Genomic DNA, 13,999 nt, shown 5'->3' with positions numbered 1-13,999 from the left:
CAATTGAATTGCATGCATTTTTGCATGTAATTAGGCTATAAATAGAGATGTTTTCAAATGTTGAAGGACTTTTGCCTCTTTTATCATTTTCATAATCTCAACAAAAGAAAAAAGAAAGCTTCCAATCTCATTTTATCTCCATTACTTTCTACACCAAAATTGGGTCCCACAACCCGGTTCTTTGTCTAGAGGATAGCAGTTGAGTACTAGTGGTGGTCTCGGGTAGAATTGGTAAGAAGACATCAAACCTTTTGAAAGCTTCAAAGGTAATACTTCTTAAAACCCTAATTTGATTAGTTTATGGTTAGATGTTAATTGTGGCAATTAGGGTAGAAATTCGATTCTTTTTCCGCTGTGCATGACTTAGTTCTATCAAAAGATTTGTTAAAAAGTTCAAAATGGAGAATGCTTATCCTGCCAGTACTCCTGTGGAATTGGGTTTAAAGTTAAGTAAGCATGATGTTAGTGAAGCTTTTGATGCCACCATTTATAGAAGTTTGGTTGGGAAGTTTAATGTACTTAACTACAACTAGACATGATATTATGTTCTCGGTCAGTTTATTGAGTAGATTTATGACATCACCAAAGAGAAGTCATTGGGAAGCTGGAAAGAGAGTTCTTAGATACATTCTTGGAATTGTTGATCATGGAATCCACTATAAAAGGAATGTGGATAATGTTCTTGTTGGCTACAGTGATAGTGATTGGGGAGGAAATATTGATGATTTCAAAAGTACTTCTGGATATGTATTTAATATTGGTTCTGGAGCAGTTTCATGGGCATCAAAGAAGCAAGATGTTGTAACATTGTCCACAATAGAAGCTGAATACATTTCTCTGTCTGTTGCTAGTTGTCAAGCACTTTGGCTAAGAAATGTACTACATGAATTGAAGCGTCCTCAAGAGAAAGGGACCATCATGTTCTATGACAATCAATCATCTATTTCACTTTCAAAGAATCACGTTTTTCATGGAAGAAGCAAACACATAAACATCAAATATCATTTCATCAGAGAATTGATCAAAGATGGAGAAGTATATATCAGGTATTGCAAGACTCAAGATCAAGTTGCAGACGTATTCACAAAAGCATTAAAGACAGATTCATTCTTGAAAATGAAAGAGAAGCTCGGAGTTTGGGAAGTCTAGCTTAAGGGGGCATGTTAGAAATTAATAAGCTAGATACATTATGGATAACATATTAATAGATACATTTCTAGTTTCAAGATACATATGCATTTCTAGATACATGTAATTATTCAAGTACATGAATGATATGTATTCATGTACTTCATTTATTTTGTGTCTTTTAGGAAGTGTCTCTTGAATACTATATATAGAGATCATTTCCTTCATTTGTATGCAAGATAAAAGAATCAAATCAATAGAAGCAAATTGAGTTTTAGAAAATAAGTGAGTTTCAAGAGAACAACATTCTTCTCTTGTGTGTTATTGAGTTTTCTAAGAGAACAAATTTCTTCTCTTAAAAGTTTGTGAGATTTAGAATAAATTTAGGGTGGGCTCGTCAACGCCTCCAACACAAAGTTTGTTTCAACAGATGTTGAAGGCAAAAATTTAGGAGGGTAAGGAAGACAATCGTCATTGTGACCAAAGAGAGAATGTGAATTGAGGATGGAGGAGACTTGGTATTTCCATAAAACATAATTTGTGGAGTCTAAGCGAAGGAGTACGTGGTTGCAAATATTTGACAGCAAGAAGAGAGTAAAAGTAGGAACATGTTGATTTTGAGGATTTTGTGGTGATGATTATGTGAGAACATATTGATTTTCGATAGAGATGGGGATGGAGGTGGCCATTGAAGAAAGAAAAATTATTTTAAGGTATGGTTTGATATCACGAAAAATCAAAGGAATTTTTATTGAATTTGCTTGCTTAATTTCACTGACAGAGATAAATATTTATACAAATACAATGATACAAAAATGGTAAAGAATAATAACAATTATAACAATTGAAAGCTGAAACAATGGAGGAGATTTGAGATCTTCATTTTTTTTTTCTAATACTAAATATGTGATAATTAAATATGGAATAGAAGATATATATAATAAATCGAGTTGACTAGAAGCATTAATGAAATATTCCATCTTGCTTTCTCCAAACGTGGAAAAGGATGGTTTTTTCTTATACTAGTATATGTAGTGTAGTTTAAGTTTTCAAATATTCCTTTTAACTTTTGTGCATATATTAATAACTTTTCGAGAGATTTTCTAGTCATCAACTTCAAATTTTTTACCAATAATTATCTTTTGGAGAGTTTTTTTTCCTGTTAAAACAATTTTGAAATTAACTCAAATTTGTATGGCATTTAAAATATTTTCAAGATATGTTAAATCAAAATTTAATTGATATTCATATATATATATATATAATAATAATAATAATAATAATAATAATTAAAACAAAAAACAAACCATTAAGTGGAATATTATTTGTTCTATAAAATATTAGCAAAGATTTAAACGCGTTTAATAAATTATTTAATTAATTGGAAGTACAGCTTGAAATTATTATATTAAGATTTCAAAAGCACTATAAAATTCGTGCTCAGTTGGTTAGACGTAGCATAAACTAGAGCAAAACCTTGCTAATGGATACAATGGTGAAGAAGGCTGATCTAATCACATTTGGGCAGAGAAAATGGACAAACAGAGACAAATATATGGCAGCTTTTTTTATTTTCCTGCACTTCATTTGTATTCTTGCACCCTTCCATTTCAATTGGAATGCATTTTGGGTTGCGTTTGCTTTATACATTATTACAGGTTGTTTTGGAATCACTATTTCGTATCATAGAAATCTTTCGCATAGAAGTTTCAGACTTCCCAAATGGCTCGAATACTTTTTTGCATATTGTGGAGCCCTTGCTTTTCAGGTTTGACATTTTTAAAACTTTCTTCTTTTTTTATTTTAAACTTAAAAAATTTTACTAGAAAGAGGTTCTTATCATTTGACATTAAGAAAAATGAAAAATGTTGAGACACATTTCTATCGTCCCTACTTTCCTAAGTAGTTTTGATCTTATTTGTTTTTCTATTTTAACTTTAGGGTGATCCAATCGATTGGGTGAGTACACACAGATGTCATCATCAATTTGTCGATACGGAAAATGACCCGCATAGTCCTATTCAAGGATTTTGGTTTAGTTATTTCATTTGGATTTTGGATTCGAATGCTTTGACCAGAAGAGTTTGTCCACAGTATTTCATTGATCATAAAGATACAGAAAAAACCATCTTCACAGTGGTTTTAAAGTATGGAAGACCAAATAATGTTGGTGACTTGGAAAAACAATTCTTCTATAGGTTTCTTCGCAAAACTTATTTTCTTCATCAACTTGCTCTTGCAATCCTTCTTTATGCAGTCGGAGGAACACCTTTTCTTATATGGGGAGCGGTAAAATAAAATTACTTTATTATTATTATTTTTTTAAAAAAATTAACCAAAATATTAACAAATATAAATAAATATCATTCTTTATCGATGATGAGTAATGATATACATAGATAGACTACAATCATCTATCATTGATAATAGACACTGATAGACATCTATCAATATATATCATTTATACTATATTTATATATATTAATTACAACACAGTTTTGTCGTTTAAAATACATTTATAAATTTTATATATTTGAATACATTTTTACGTTGACTTATAAATGAAGTGGACATGATACTTTATATTATTATTAATAAATCTCTTTGTTTTGCAGTTTGTGAGGACCATAGGAACCATACATGTGACGTTTATGGTGAATTCAATATGTCATACATTTGGAAATCAACCATGGAATACTGGAGATTTGTCGAGAAATACTTGGTATAAGTGCTTTTGTATATATTTTCTTTTTCATTTAATCTCGGTTGTCAAATAGTTGTGTCGACCTTTATTTTAGTTAGCTTGGTAATATTCTTTAAATATGGTAAATTTACATGTCAACCAAAATTAAGAGAAGCATTTTATCAAAAGTAGTTTCTTAAAAGAAGTATAAATATAATCAATTTAGAAAAATGAACGCCAACAAAAATGCTATTAGTTAACGTGTGTATATAATTAGTTCAATACAATATGGTGCCTAAAAAATTCATTAGTCAACAAACACAAAAAAATGCCCGTCTATGATCTATAATATCAATGATTTAATCTTTTTAAAAAAATTATCAATCAAATTAGCATATATTAGAATTGTAAATTGGTATCCTAACTCTTTTAGAATTTGGAAATGTTTCATATATGTCTAATTGTAGTTTAAAAAGAAACTGAAACTAGCATATATTAACTAGTTTATGTCATGAACGATTCATAATTAATTATCAAAGTTAGTAACCCATAAAAGTTTACCGTTCGAAGAAAACTACCTCAAAAGTTTAAGAGTTGGGAGGAGAGCATACAAATATGAGAGTTCCGTAACTAAACTTGCAAAAGTAGTTAGAGTGCTGGTTAAAGCTATTCCCTCGTATGTGGGTTGTTGTTCGTCTAGTCTGGTACGGTTCAAGTAGGTTTAGGCAATTATATGGGTGCAAAAATGAGAGAAACTTTTGTTTATTTTTATCATTTCTCTTCTTAAATTGGATCTGAAATTTCAATTATGTAATAAACTAAACCTAAACATTTTATTATTCTTCAATAACCATATTCTATAGAAACTCTATTGTTTACCTTTTATTGATTCTTCCATCTTCCGTTTTCTTTTTCTTTCGTTTTTTTTTTAATGATGGTGAGCTTCCTCTTGATTCCAACTCCCTTTCCCTCTCCCTCTTTAACGAATGAACGTTCAAGGTGGGTATTGTGTTGACTTTGGAGAATAATTGACATAAACTATTTCCACCAAATTTGCTTTCAAGAAAATAATTTTCACGACACAAAACATTACACTCATATTAGACTAGACAACAAATTAGCAAATATATATATATATAGTGAAATGAAATGAACGATTATTGAATGTTGTCTTTGTAAAGTAAACAAAGCTAATTCCACATTATAGCTAATGCCTTTGTATGTTGCAAATTAATTAATAAAATATTTATGGTTTTGTTTTTTTAGGTGGATGTGTTTGATTTCATTCGGAGAAGGTTGGCATAATAACCATCATGCTTTTGAGTATTCAGCCAGACAAGGGCTTGAATGGTGGCAGATCGATATTTCTTGGTACATTATTTGGTTTCTTCAGGTCATTGGATTAGCAACTGAGGTTAAAGTACCATCTCAATCTCACAAGCAAAGACTACAAGCTTTGGACCAAACCAAAAGAAAAGGGCTTTGAGAAATGATGCTTTGAATCGAAATAAATTTGGTTGATCTAACAAGAAAAATAGCCAATTTTAAAAATTTATTTGAGAAAATAAAAAAAAAGTAGTTTCAAAATATAATAAATAGAGCAAATTAAATTTCATAAATAGAAAGCATTTAGGGTTTAGGGTTTAGTGAACGACGAAAAAAGGGGCTTTTGCAAGAATAACAACAGAAATTTTGATAATAGAGCCTATGTTATAACATTTTTTAAATTTGCAAAGGTAGAAAATTTAAGTGATAATCATTTGATATTATTAATTACGCAATATGCAAAAAAAAAAAAAAATTGTTATGAGTTGTTTTTTCTAAATTTTTTTACAATTTCTCATTGATAAATCTAATACCTAATCCATAAATATAGGAAAATAGTTTTAAAAAACAATAATAAATTGTTTCAATTTAGTTCATTATTAACAAGTTTTGATTTAACTTTCTCATCATTCTAACTATACAAATCTAGTTATCTTCTTCTCCAATCTACTAAATCAAATATAAATACACAAAAATATAATGAATCAAATATGTATGGATTTAGCTACCTTCTAATTTACTAGTCTACCAAATCAAATACAGTTCACAAAAGTACCCTTAACTAGAAAAATATATACAATTTTATCTACCAAATTTGACACAACTACACAAAAATACATTATAACTGAAAGCAAATTTAGTTAAGTGTTAAATTTTTTTTATTTGTTTCTTCCATAATCTTTCAACCACTTTACAAGAAATTACACTATGCGTAAAACATTCAAAAACTATGTGAAGAAATAAAAGATAAAACATTATAACAAATTTGCATCAACGATTAAGACCTCTCTTGTTTATTCAAAGATTATTTTAATAAACTAATGTATATATTCATATCGATCCATAACTTCATCTCAATTTTAGATACAATTTTATTTCAATTTAACATAAACACAAGAATATTACAAAAAAAATAAAAAATAAATAAATACTTTATAATTGATTAATGAAAAGCTAATAGAAAAAAAAATATTTCTAGAATTCTCTAGTAATGGTTAAAATTACCATTATATTATCATTTACTAAAATGATAATTCCTTAATTGAGGCTTCAAAATATATGTTTCAGCTGCGTCTTTGACTCTTAAAAATCTCTTGATAGATATGATAATATGTAAAAAAAAAAATTAATCTTGTATAAATATTGATTTCCCGTTCTAGTTAGATCTACAATATATACTTCATATAAAAACAATCCTTTGCCAATCTTGTAATTTACTAATTTACTGTTGAAATCTGCACTGTAAAGATGACTGAGAGCTTGAACACGATGAGATCATAACAAATAATATTTTATTTGTTGAAGAATATACTGAAGAATATTCCCATGTTTATTGACCAAAGTTGTGTATTTATACAAGGGTAATTACCCAAATTAACTAAGCCTAATTTACAGAATTTATTTACATTAATACCCTCCCTCAAACTCAAGGTGGTAGAGTAGCGATCAACTTGAGTTTGGTAAGTAAGTGACAGAATCGATTAGATGGCAAGGCTTTGGTGAAGATATCCGCAGGTTGTTCAATAGTAGAAACAGAACGTAAGAGGAGGGTGTTGCTTAGGAGGTGGTGACGAACAAAGTGACAGTCATTTTCAATGTGTTTTGTACGTTCATGAAACACATCATTGTGAGCAATCTGAATGGCACTACGATTGTCACAATGGAGGAGGGTAGGACCCTGTTGAGGGACACCCATATCGGCAAGGAGCCACCGAAGCCATATAAGTTCAGCTGTAGCATCAGCCAGAGCACGATATTCAGATTCCGTACTGGAACGAGATATAACACTTTGTTTCTTACTACGCCATGAGATGAGAGAATCACCTAAGTAAAAACAGTATCCTGTAGTGGATCGTCGATCAGTAGGATCCCCCGCCCAATCAGCATCAGAATATCCCGACAACACAAGGGAAGACTGAGATGAGAATTGAAGACCATGTCCCAAGGTGCCTTTGACATAGCGAAGTATGCGTAGAACAGCAGTGAAATGAATTGTTCGAGGAGCAGCCATAAATTGACTGACAATATGAACAGCATATGCAATATCTGGGCGAGTTACTGTTAGGTATATAAGACTGCCAACAAGTTGCCGATACAAGCTTGCATCGTCAAGAGGAACACCATCAAACGGAGTTAGATGGACATGAGGATCTAACGGTGTTGAAGATGTGGTGGAGTCTGTAATTCCTGAGCGTGCTATTAGATCAGATGCATATTTCGCTTGAGATAACAGATAACCATCTGAACGGTGAGAGACTTCAAGACCGAGAAAGTAATTGAGAGATCCAAGGTCTTTCATCTCAAAATGTTGACCAAGATATTGTTGTAGGTCGGATATGGCCTGTTGATCATTACCAGTAATAATCATATCATCAACATAAAGAAGGAGAAGAACAATACCATGAGTTGTCTGTCGTGTAAAAAGGGCATTGTCGTGAGAGCTGGAGGTAAATCCAAGTTGAGTAATGGTGGAGCTAAACGTGGCAAACCAAGCTCGTGGAGCCTGTTTTAGACCGTATAGAGCGCGACGAAGGAGACACACCTTGTTGGGAGGAGGAGAAGTTCCCTGAGGTGGCTTCATATACACTTCTTCAGATAGGTTGCCGTTAAGAAATGCATTTTTGACATCCATCTGAAGAAGAGGCCACTGTTTGGCAGCAGCAACAGCTAACAAGCTGCGAACAGATGTCATCCGGGCAACAGGGGCAAATGTTTCTTCATAGTCAATCCCATATTCTTGTGAGTATCCTTTTGCAACAAGCCGAGCTTTATAACGTTCAATAGTTCCATCAGAGTGAGTTTTGATTTTGTAAATCCATTTGCAACCAATGGGTCTTTTACCGGGAGGTAAATCAACATAGTCCCAAGTGTGCGTCTTTTCAAGAGCCTGTAATTCTTCATCCATTGCTTTCTGCCATACTGGGTTAGTACTGGCCTCTTGATAAGAGGTGGGTTCAACAAGGGAAACAATGGTAGAAAAACAATGGTAATCAGTGAGATGAGGGGGAGGTTCTCTTACCCGGGTAGAGCGACGAAGAGGAGTAGCAGGTGGCGATTCAGGAACATCATCGGAGACAGACGGTGGATCCAGATTTGCAGTAGCAGGTGAAGATTGTGCAAGCTCAGTATCCAAGGTGGGTTCAGAGAGAGGAAAAAGGTCAACAGATGTATTTGTAAAGAAAGATTGAGGACTAGAGAAAGAGGTGTGGAAGGAGGACAAACGAGAGAACATAGTGTGTTCCCAAAAAGTGACATGCCGAGATATCCGGAGTCGGTTGGAAAGAGGGTCCCAACAACGAAATCCTTTGTGTTCGGTGCCATAGCCAAGGAAGCAACAGAGACGGGCACGTGGTTCAAGTTTATTGTGTTCATGAGGATGTAACAGAACGAAGCAGGCACTACCAAAAACTTTGAGTTTAGAATAGTCGGGAGAAATACCATATAGTTTTTCGAACGGAGAGGTGTTTTGAAGGACAGAGGAAGGGAGACGATTGATTGTATATACTGATGTAAGGGCAGCTTCACCCCAGAATTTTTCTGGACAAGAGGCAGAAAGAAGGAGGGCACGTACTGAGTCAAGAATGTGACGATGTTTGCGCTCAGCACGTCCATTTTGTTGAGAGGTATGAGGGCAAGAGCGCTGAACAATAGTGCCCTGTTGGGAAAGAAAAGAAAGAAGGATGGAATCTTTATATTCCAAAGCATTATCAGTGCGAAGAATTTTGATGGGAGAGGAAAATTGAGTGCGAATCATGTTAGCAAACTCAATATATGTGCGAGATAATTCAGAACGATGTTTTAGAAAGTAAATCCATGTAAATCGAGAGTAGTCATCAATGAATAAAACATAGTAGCGATAACCATGAACAGTAGTAATTGGGGCAGGACCCCAAATATCAGAATGCACTAAATCAAAAGGTTTATCACAATTAGAGATGGATTGAGAAAAAGATAAGGCAGGTTGTTTAGCAAGTTTGCAATTCAAACAATTAAAAGGAACAAATTTAGTAAGATTAGTCAAATTGTTAACAGAAATTAAATGACGAAGTTTTTCAGAGGAAGCATGACCAAGACGAAGATGCCACTGATATGTGTCAGAATCAGTGACCGAAGCAGAGATGGAAGAAGGAGATGAAACCCGAAGTGATGTGAGCTCAAACAATCTTCCCACTTTGCGACCCGTTCCAATCGTCTGTCCCGTCTGCGGATCCTGAACCTGACAACCATTGGGAGAAAATGAAACATTTAAGCCAAGATCACATAATTGACCAACAGACACTAGATTAAAGGTCAGGTTAGGAACACAGTAAGTATGGGGAAGATGTACACTGGGAGTATCAATGGTACCAGTATGAGAGATGTTCATACAATTACCATCAGCAGCATAAATAGGAGGTAAAGATTTTGTAGGGCTAGAAGTAGACATAAGAGAAGAGTCAGAGGTCATATGATTACAACAGGCAGAATCAAGAAGCCATCGATTACCTGATGAAACAGCCAGAGCGGAGGATGATGAAATTAGTTGATTCAATAAGCTCTGAAGATCACTTATCTGAATGAGGGATGAATCATCCGAGGTCGCAGCAACAACAGATGAGGAACCATGTTTGGTAAAAATTTTCTCTTTTGTGGAAGTGCCAGGAGGTCGGGGTGGTCTGGTAGGGCAGTTATCCAGAATGTGGCCATGTTTATGGCAGTACCTGCACTCTATTTTAGGACAGTTACTAAATTTGTGACCAGAGAGCTTACAATTCTTACAAAACATATTTGCGGCTCTGTTGGGAGTGTATGTGCTGGCAAGGACAACATCAGATTGTTTAGTAGAGTTGATGCCAAGACGCTTTTCTTCAAACAGAATTTCTTGAATAGCTGCATCTAATGAGGGTAAGGGATTCCGGTGTAGTAAAGCAGCTCTAACAGATTCATATTCTGGACGTAATCCCATAAGGACTTTAATAAGGCGAAGATGATCTTTGCTGATGTTCGCTTGGTCAAGTTGAGTCCAAATGGGTTGAAGAACTGCCAAATATTCATTAACAGACTGACCAATATCTTGATTTAGATTTACAAGTGTACTGTGCAGTTGGTAATAATGGGCTAAACCAATAGACTTGAAGCGTGTAGACAAAAAATCCCATAATATTTTAGCATCATCAAAGGCATCAAACTGTGCATGTATAGCGGGAATAGAGGTGTTACCAAGCCAGGTGATAATTTGATGATTTTTACTGTCCCAATCTTCGAGACGTTCAATGAATGTGTTATCCCCTTCCTTTGCAGTTGGTTTGGTGATGTCGCCAGTTACAATGCGCCATAGTTTTCTTCCAATAAGAAAAACTTTTCATTTGATTTGCCCATGTGATATAATTTGTACCATCAAGTATTGTAGAAATGGGTCTAAAGATATGGTCTCTCTCCATTTTGATTTTGAGGTTAACAATGCGGATTTTCGGCCGAGTTTTGACTGAATCGTGACTGGATTCGTCAGATTTGGGTTTTACTGTATTTGGCGGCTGAGATTTGCCTTGACGGAGACAGAGATTGCGCAGCAGGTCTTCACGAACGGAGAGGAAAGGAATGGGCACGGCGACGCAGATCTGGACGACTGCTGCAAGGTGACGCGTATGGCTTGCTTCACGAACCGACCGACGATTGCAGCGACGGATCTGGGTTACGACGAACTGCAAGGGTGAAGCACATGCGGCGGCGAGGACCTAGACGGCTCGGCTTGAGACAGATCGGAGCGGAGACGGCGAACTGCAAGGGTGAAGCACAACCTAGACTGCACTTCGCGAATGGAGACAGATCGGAGCGGAGACAGATCGGAGACAGATCGAAGCGGCGTAGATTCGAGACAGATCGGAGACAGATCGGAGCGGAAATGGACACCTGAGACAGATCGAGGCTGCGACTGCACTTCGCGGATGGAGACAGATCGGAGCGGCGTAGATCCACTTCGCGGATGGAGACAGATCGGAGCGGCGTAGACAGGCGCTTCGCGGATGGAGACAGATCGGAGCGGAAATGGACACCTGAGACAGATCGAGGCTGCGACTAATCGGCGCGACGAGGATGACGGAGACGGTGTCGAGATGTGGCGGAACAGCTGCGAGGCGCGAGATGAGGATGCGGGATGGAGACGATTCGGGACGCAGCTCTTCCTGGAGGTATCGAGACGATTCGGGATGGAGGCGTTCACGGGTGGTTGGCGGCGGCGACGGCGGCGGCGATTGAGATGGAGCCTCAAAACCCTAGCTCTAATACCATGTTGAAGAATATACTGAAGAATATTCCCATGTTTATTGACCAAAGTTGTGTATTTATACAAGGGTAATTACCCAAATTAACTAAACCTAATTTACAGAATTTATTTACATTAATATTATTAATTATTTAAAAATCTAATATTTTAAAAAAATCAAGATTCTAACCACATTTAAAAATCTAATTATTTTAAAAAACATTAAAATAAAATTACTTTAATTTCCACCCTCAAAACCTACTAACACAAAAAATTTCATTATAATTTTTTTTAGCATAAAGTAATACAAACAAAAATACTTTGGAGGTTGTTTGGGCCCCAAATAATCACTATGGGGTTGGGTTATAATAACCCTAACCTAAGTTTGGGGTCCAAATTATGGAAACCCTAGTTTTAGGGTTTTCATAATCCCCGGTTTATCCCTAATCTTCCATTCCTCATTCATTAACCCTTCACGACAACGCACAATCTTTTTCCCCTCAACGCATGTTCATCCCTTCTCAACTTGTCTTTAACCTCTCCTCATCCCCCCTTCATCCTTTCCTCAACTTGTTTAATCTTTTTTCGATTTTCATACAAAATCATCTCGTCATCTCTTGAATCGTCTTCAACCACACTGTCGTTTGGTTTCATTGTCAGAAAAAAAAATTCTCCCTTTTTTCTGCCAACTCCTCTTCAACCTGTTCCTTAATCGGTTGTCCTTAGTGTTCGTTTTCTTGCGGGGAAAAAAATCCGTCTTGCACTGTATTTTATTTCTCTCCCACTCTCTGTTCTTCAAAGTTTTGTTGACTGCTTCGCTCCACTACATTGCCTCTAAGACAAAATGGTTTCCCTTTTCAATTTCATTGAATAGCTGGGATTCCACCTTGCCTCCGAAATTGTTGCTTGCATGTTCAGTGACTCGTCTCAGTGAACATGCAAGCCCTTTGCATTCTTCCCTCTTCCGCTTCCCCTTGCCGCTTGGACTTTGCATTTGCGGCTTGGACTTTCCCTTGCCAATCAGATTTCGTTTCAGATTGAGTTTGGACAGTTGCTACACTATCTTTGTGTGCATGTGTGATTATTGAGCAAGGTAGGGTTGGAGGTTCTCAGTTTCAATCCAATTTTTACAAAAGACGATGAAGAAGTCTAGAATCAAAACTTGTTTGGTTTTTTTATGCATTTTAGCGTCACCCTTGTTACATCTAAACACCCCATGATGCAATACAAAAATTAACTATATACATACAAAGTGAAGGCCTACAAATGATGATGGGGATTCAAGCAATGTTTGGTCCTTGATTACTACTTGGAGGGAGGGGGAAGAAAACGTTGAAAGCTCGGTGAGTGTTAAGTTTCTAAGAAGCAAGAACTAATAAAACATGCCAAAAAAGAAAATGTGTAAATATGTCTCAATAATGAAATAACAGTTGAAACGTCATCGTTACATAACCACCAATCAAACCAACAAACCTGTACGGCCAAGGATAGGTCGCACATGGCCAAGGATAGCTTGCACATGACCATGGAATTGGCCAATGATAGCTTACACATGACCATGGAATCATGCGACCAAAACTTGCTCACGCATATTTAGTACCCCCACGATAGCAACCTCCATCCAATATAACCATGATAGTATACTAAATACATGACCTGAAATAGTGCACACGTGATCCATATCCATGAGGAAACACGTGGCCAAACGGAGCTCACGCATACTTAACACCTACCACAATAACAATCTCCATCTAATCCAACCATGATAGCATACTAAATACACGTCCCAAAATAGCTCACACGTGATCCATATCCATAAGAAAAACATGCTTAGCACATAAAGCCACCACCATGGGTTGAACTAGGCCTGAAGCTAAAATCACATCCTCCATCTATGTCCTCACCTAGGCTCAAGTTCCTGGATCTTCGATCATGACCTCTTTCAGCCTTACAACCCCTTGACAACTATAGGTGGCACTATGAAAACACATTCACCTAGCATTAGAGAAATCACCGTATAATAAAAAACTTGAAACACAATTTTACAAAGTTCAAGCCATACACATTCTTAAAATCGTGATGAATAAACACACTATTTAAGTATAAATGAAAACAAGAACTTGAAACCTGCTTTTATAAAATCCAAGTCATAAATATTCTTAAAATCACGATACATAAACACACCGTTTAAATATAAACGAAAGCATAGTTATAACAAGTTTAAGTCATGGTAATCAAACGATATCATAAAATAACATGTATATGTACAAAGAAAGTTTGAAAATGAGTCACTCATAGTCAATAACTCGATCCCCTAGGGTTATACGCTTTTTCCACAGTAATTTGGCTTGAAGCAATGATCAAAGTCTTTTAGTTATCTTCACAAGACATGAGGCTACATC

At 35.6% G+C, this 13,999-nt stretch overlaps 1 protein-coding gene across 1 annotated transcript; it reads left to right on the top strand.

Moving 5' to 3' along the window:
• The first annotated feature begins 2,604 nt into the window (after positions 1-2,604).
• On the top strand, positions 2,605-6,121 carry LOC101212673 (palmitoyl-monogalactosyldiacylglycerol delta-7 desaturase, chloroplastic). The gene is made up of 4 exons (XM_031882770.1): positions 2,605-2,896; positions 3,070-3,417; positions 3,744-3,850; positions 5,078-6,121. The coding sequence occupies exons 1-4, from the start codon at positions 2,612-2,614 to the stop codon at positions 5,295-5,297; spliced, it is 960 nt and encodes a 319-aa protein (XP_031738630.1). The 5' UTR covers positions 2,605-2,611; the 3' UTR covers positions 5,298-6,121.
• The last annotated feature ends 7,878 nt before the right edge of the window (positions 6,122-13,999 follow it).

The sequence above is a fragment of the Cucumis sativus genome, chromosome 1, assembly GCF_000004075.3.
Source record: "Cucumis sativus cultivar 9930 chromosome 1, Cucumber_9930_V3, whole genome shotgun sequence".
Taxonomy (NCBI): domain Eukaryota; kingdom Viridiplantae; phylum Streptophyta; class Magnoliopsida; order Cucurbitales; family Cucurbitaceae; genus Cucumis; species Cucumis sativus.
Note: the sequence above shows the minus strand (reverse complement) of the source record. Positions and strands in the feature narration are given on the sequence as shown.

Bases quoted from the DNA above. Each gene is read 5' to 3' on its own strand.
- LOC101212673 (XM_031882770.1), top strand. From the start codon at position 2,612: ATGGATACAATGGTGAAGAAGGCTGATCTAATCACATTTGGGCAGAGA. The intron at 2,897-3,069 runs GTTTGACATTTT...TTTTAACTTTAG, and splicing joins GTGGAGCCCTTGCTTTTCAG to GGTGATCCAATCGATTGGGT. The intron at 3,418-3,743 runs GTAAAATAAAAT...TTTGTTTTGCAG, and splicing joins CTTTTCTTATATGGGGAGCG to TTTGTGAGGACCATAGGAAC.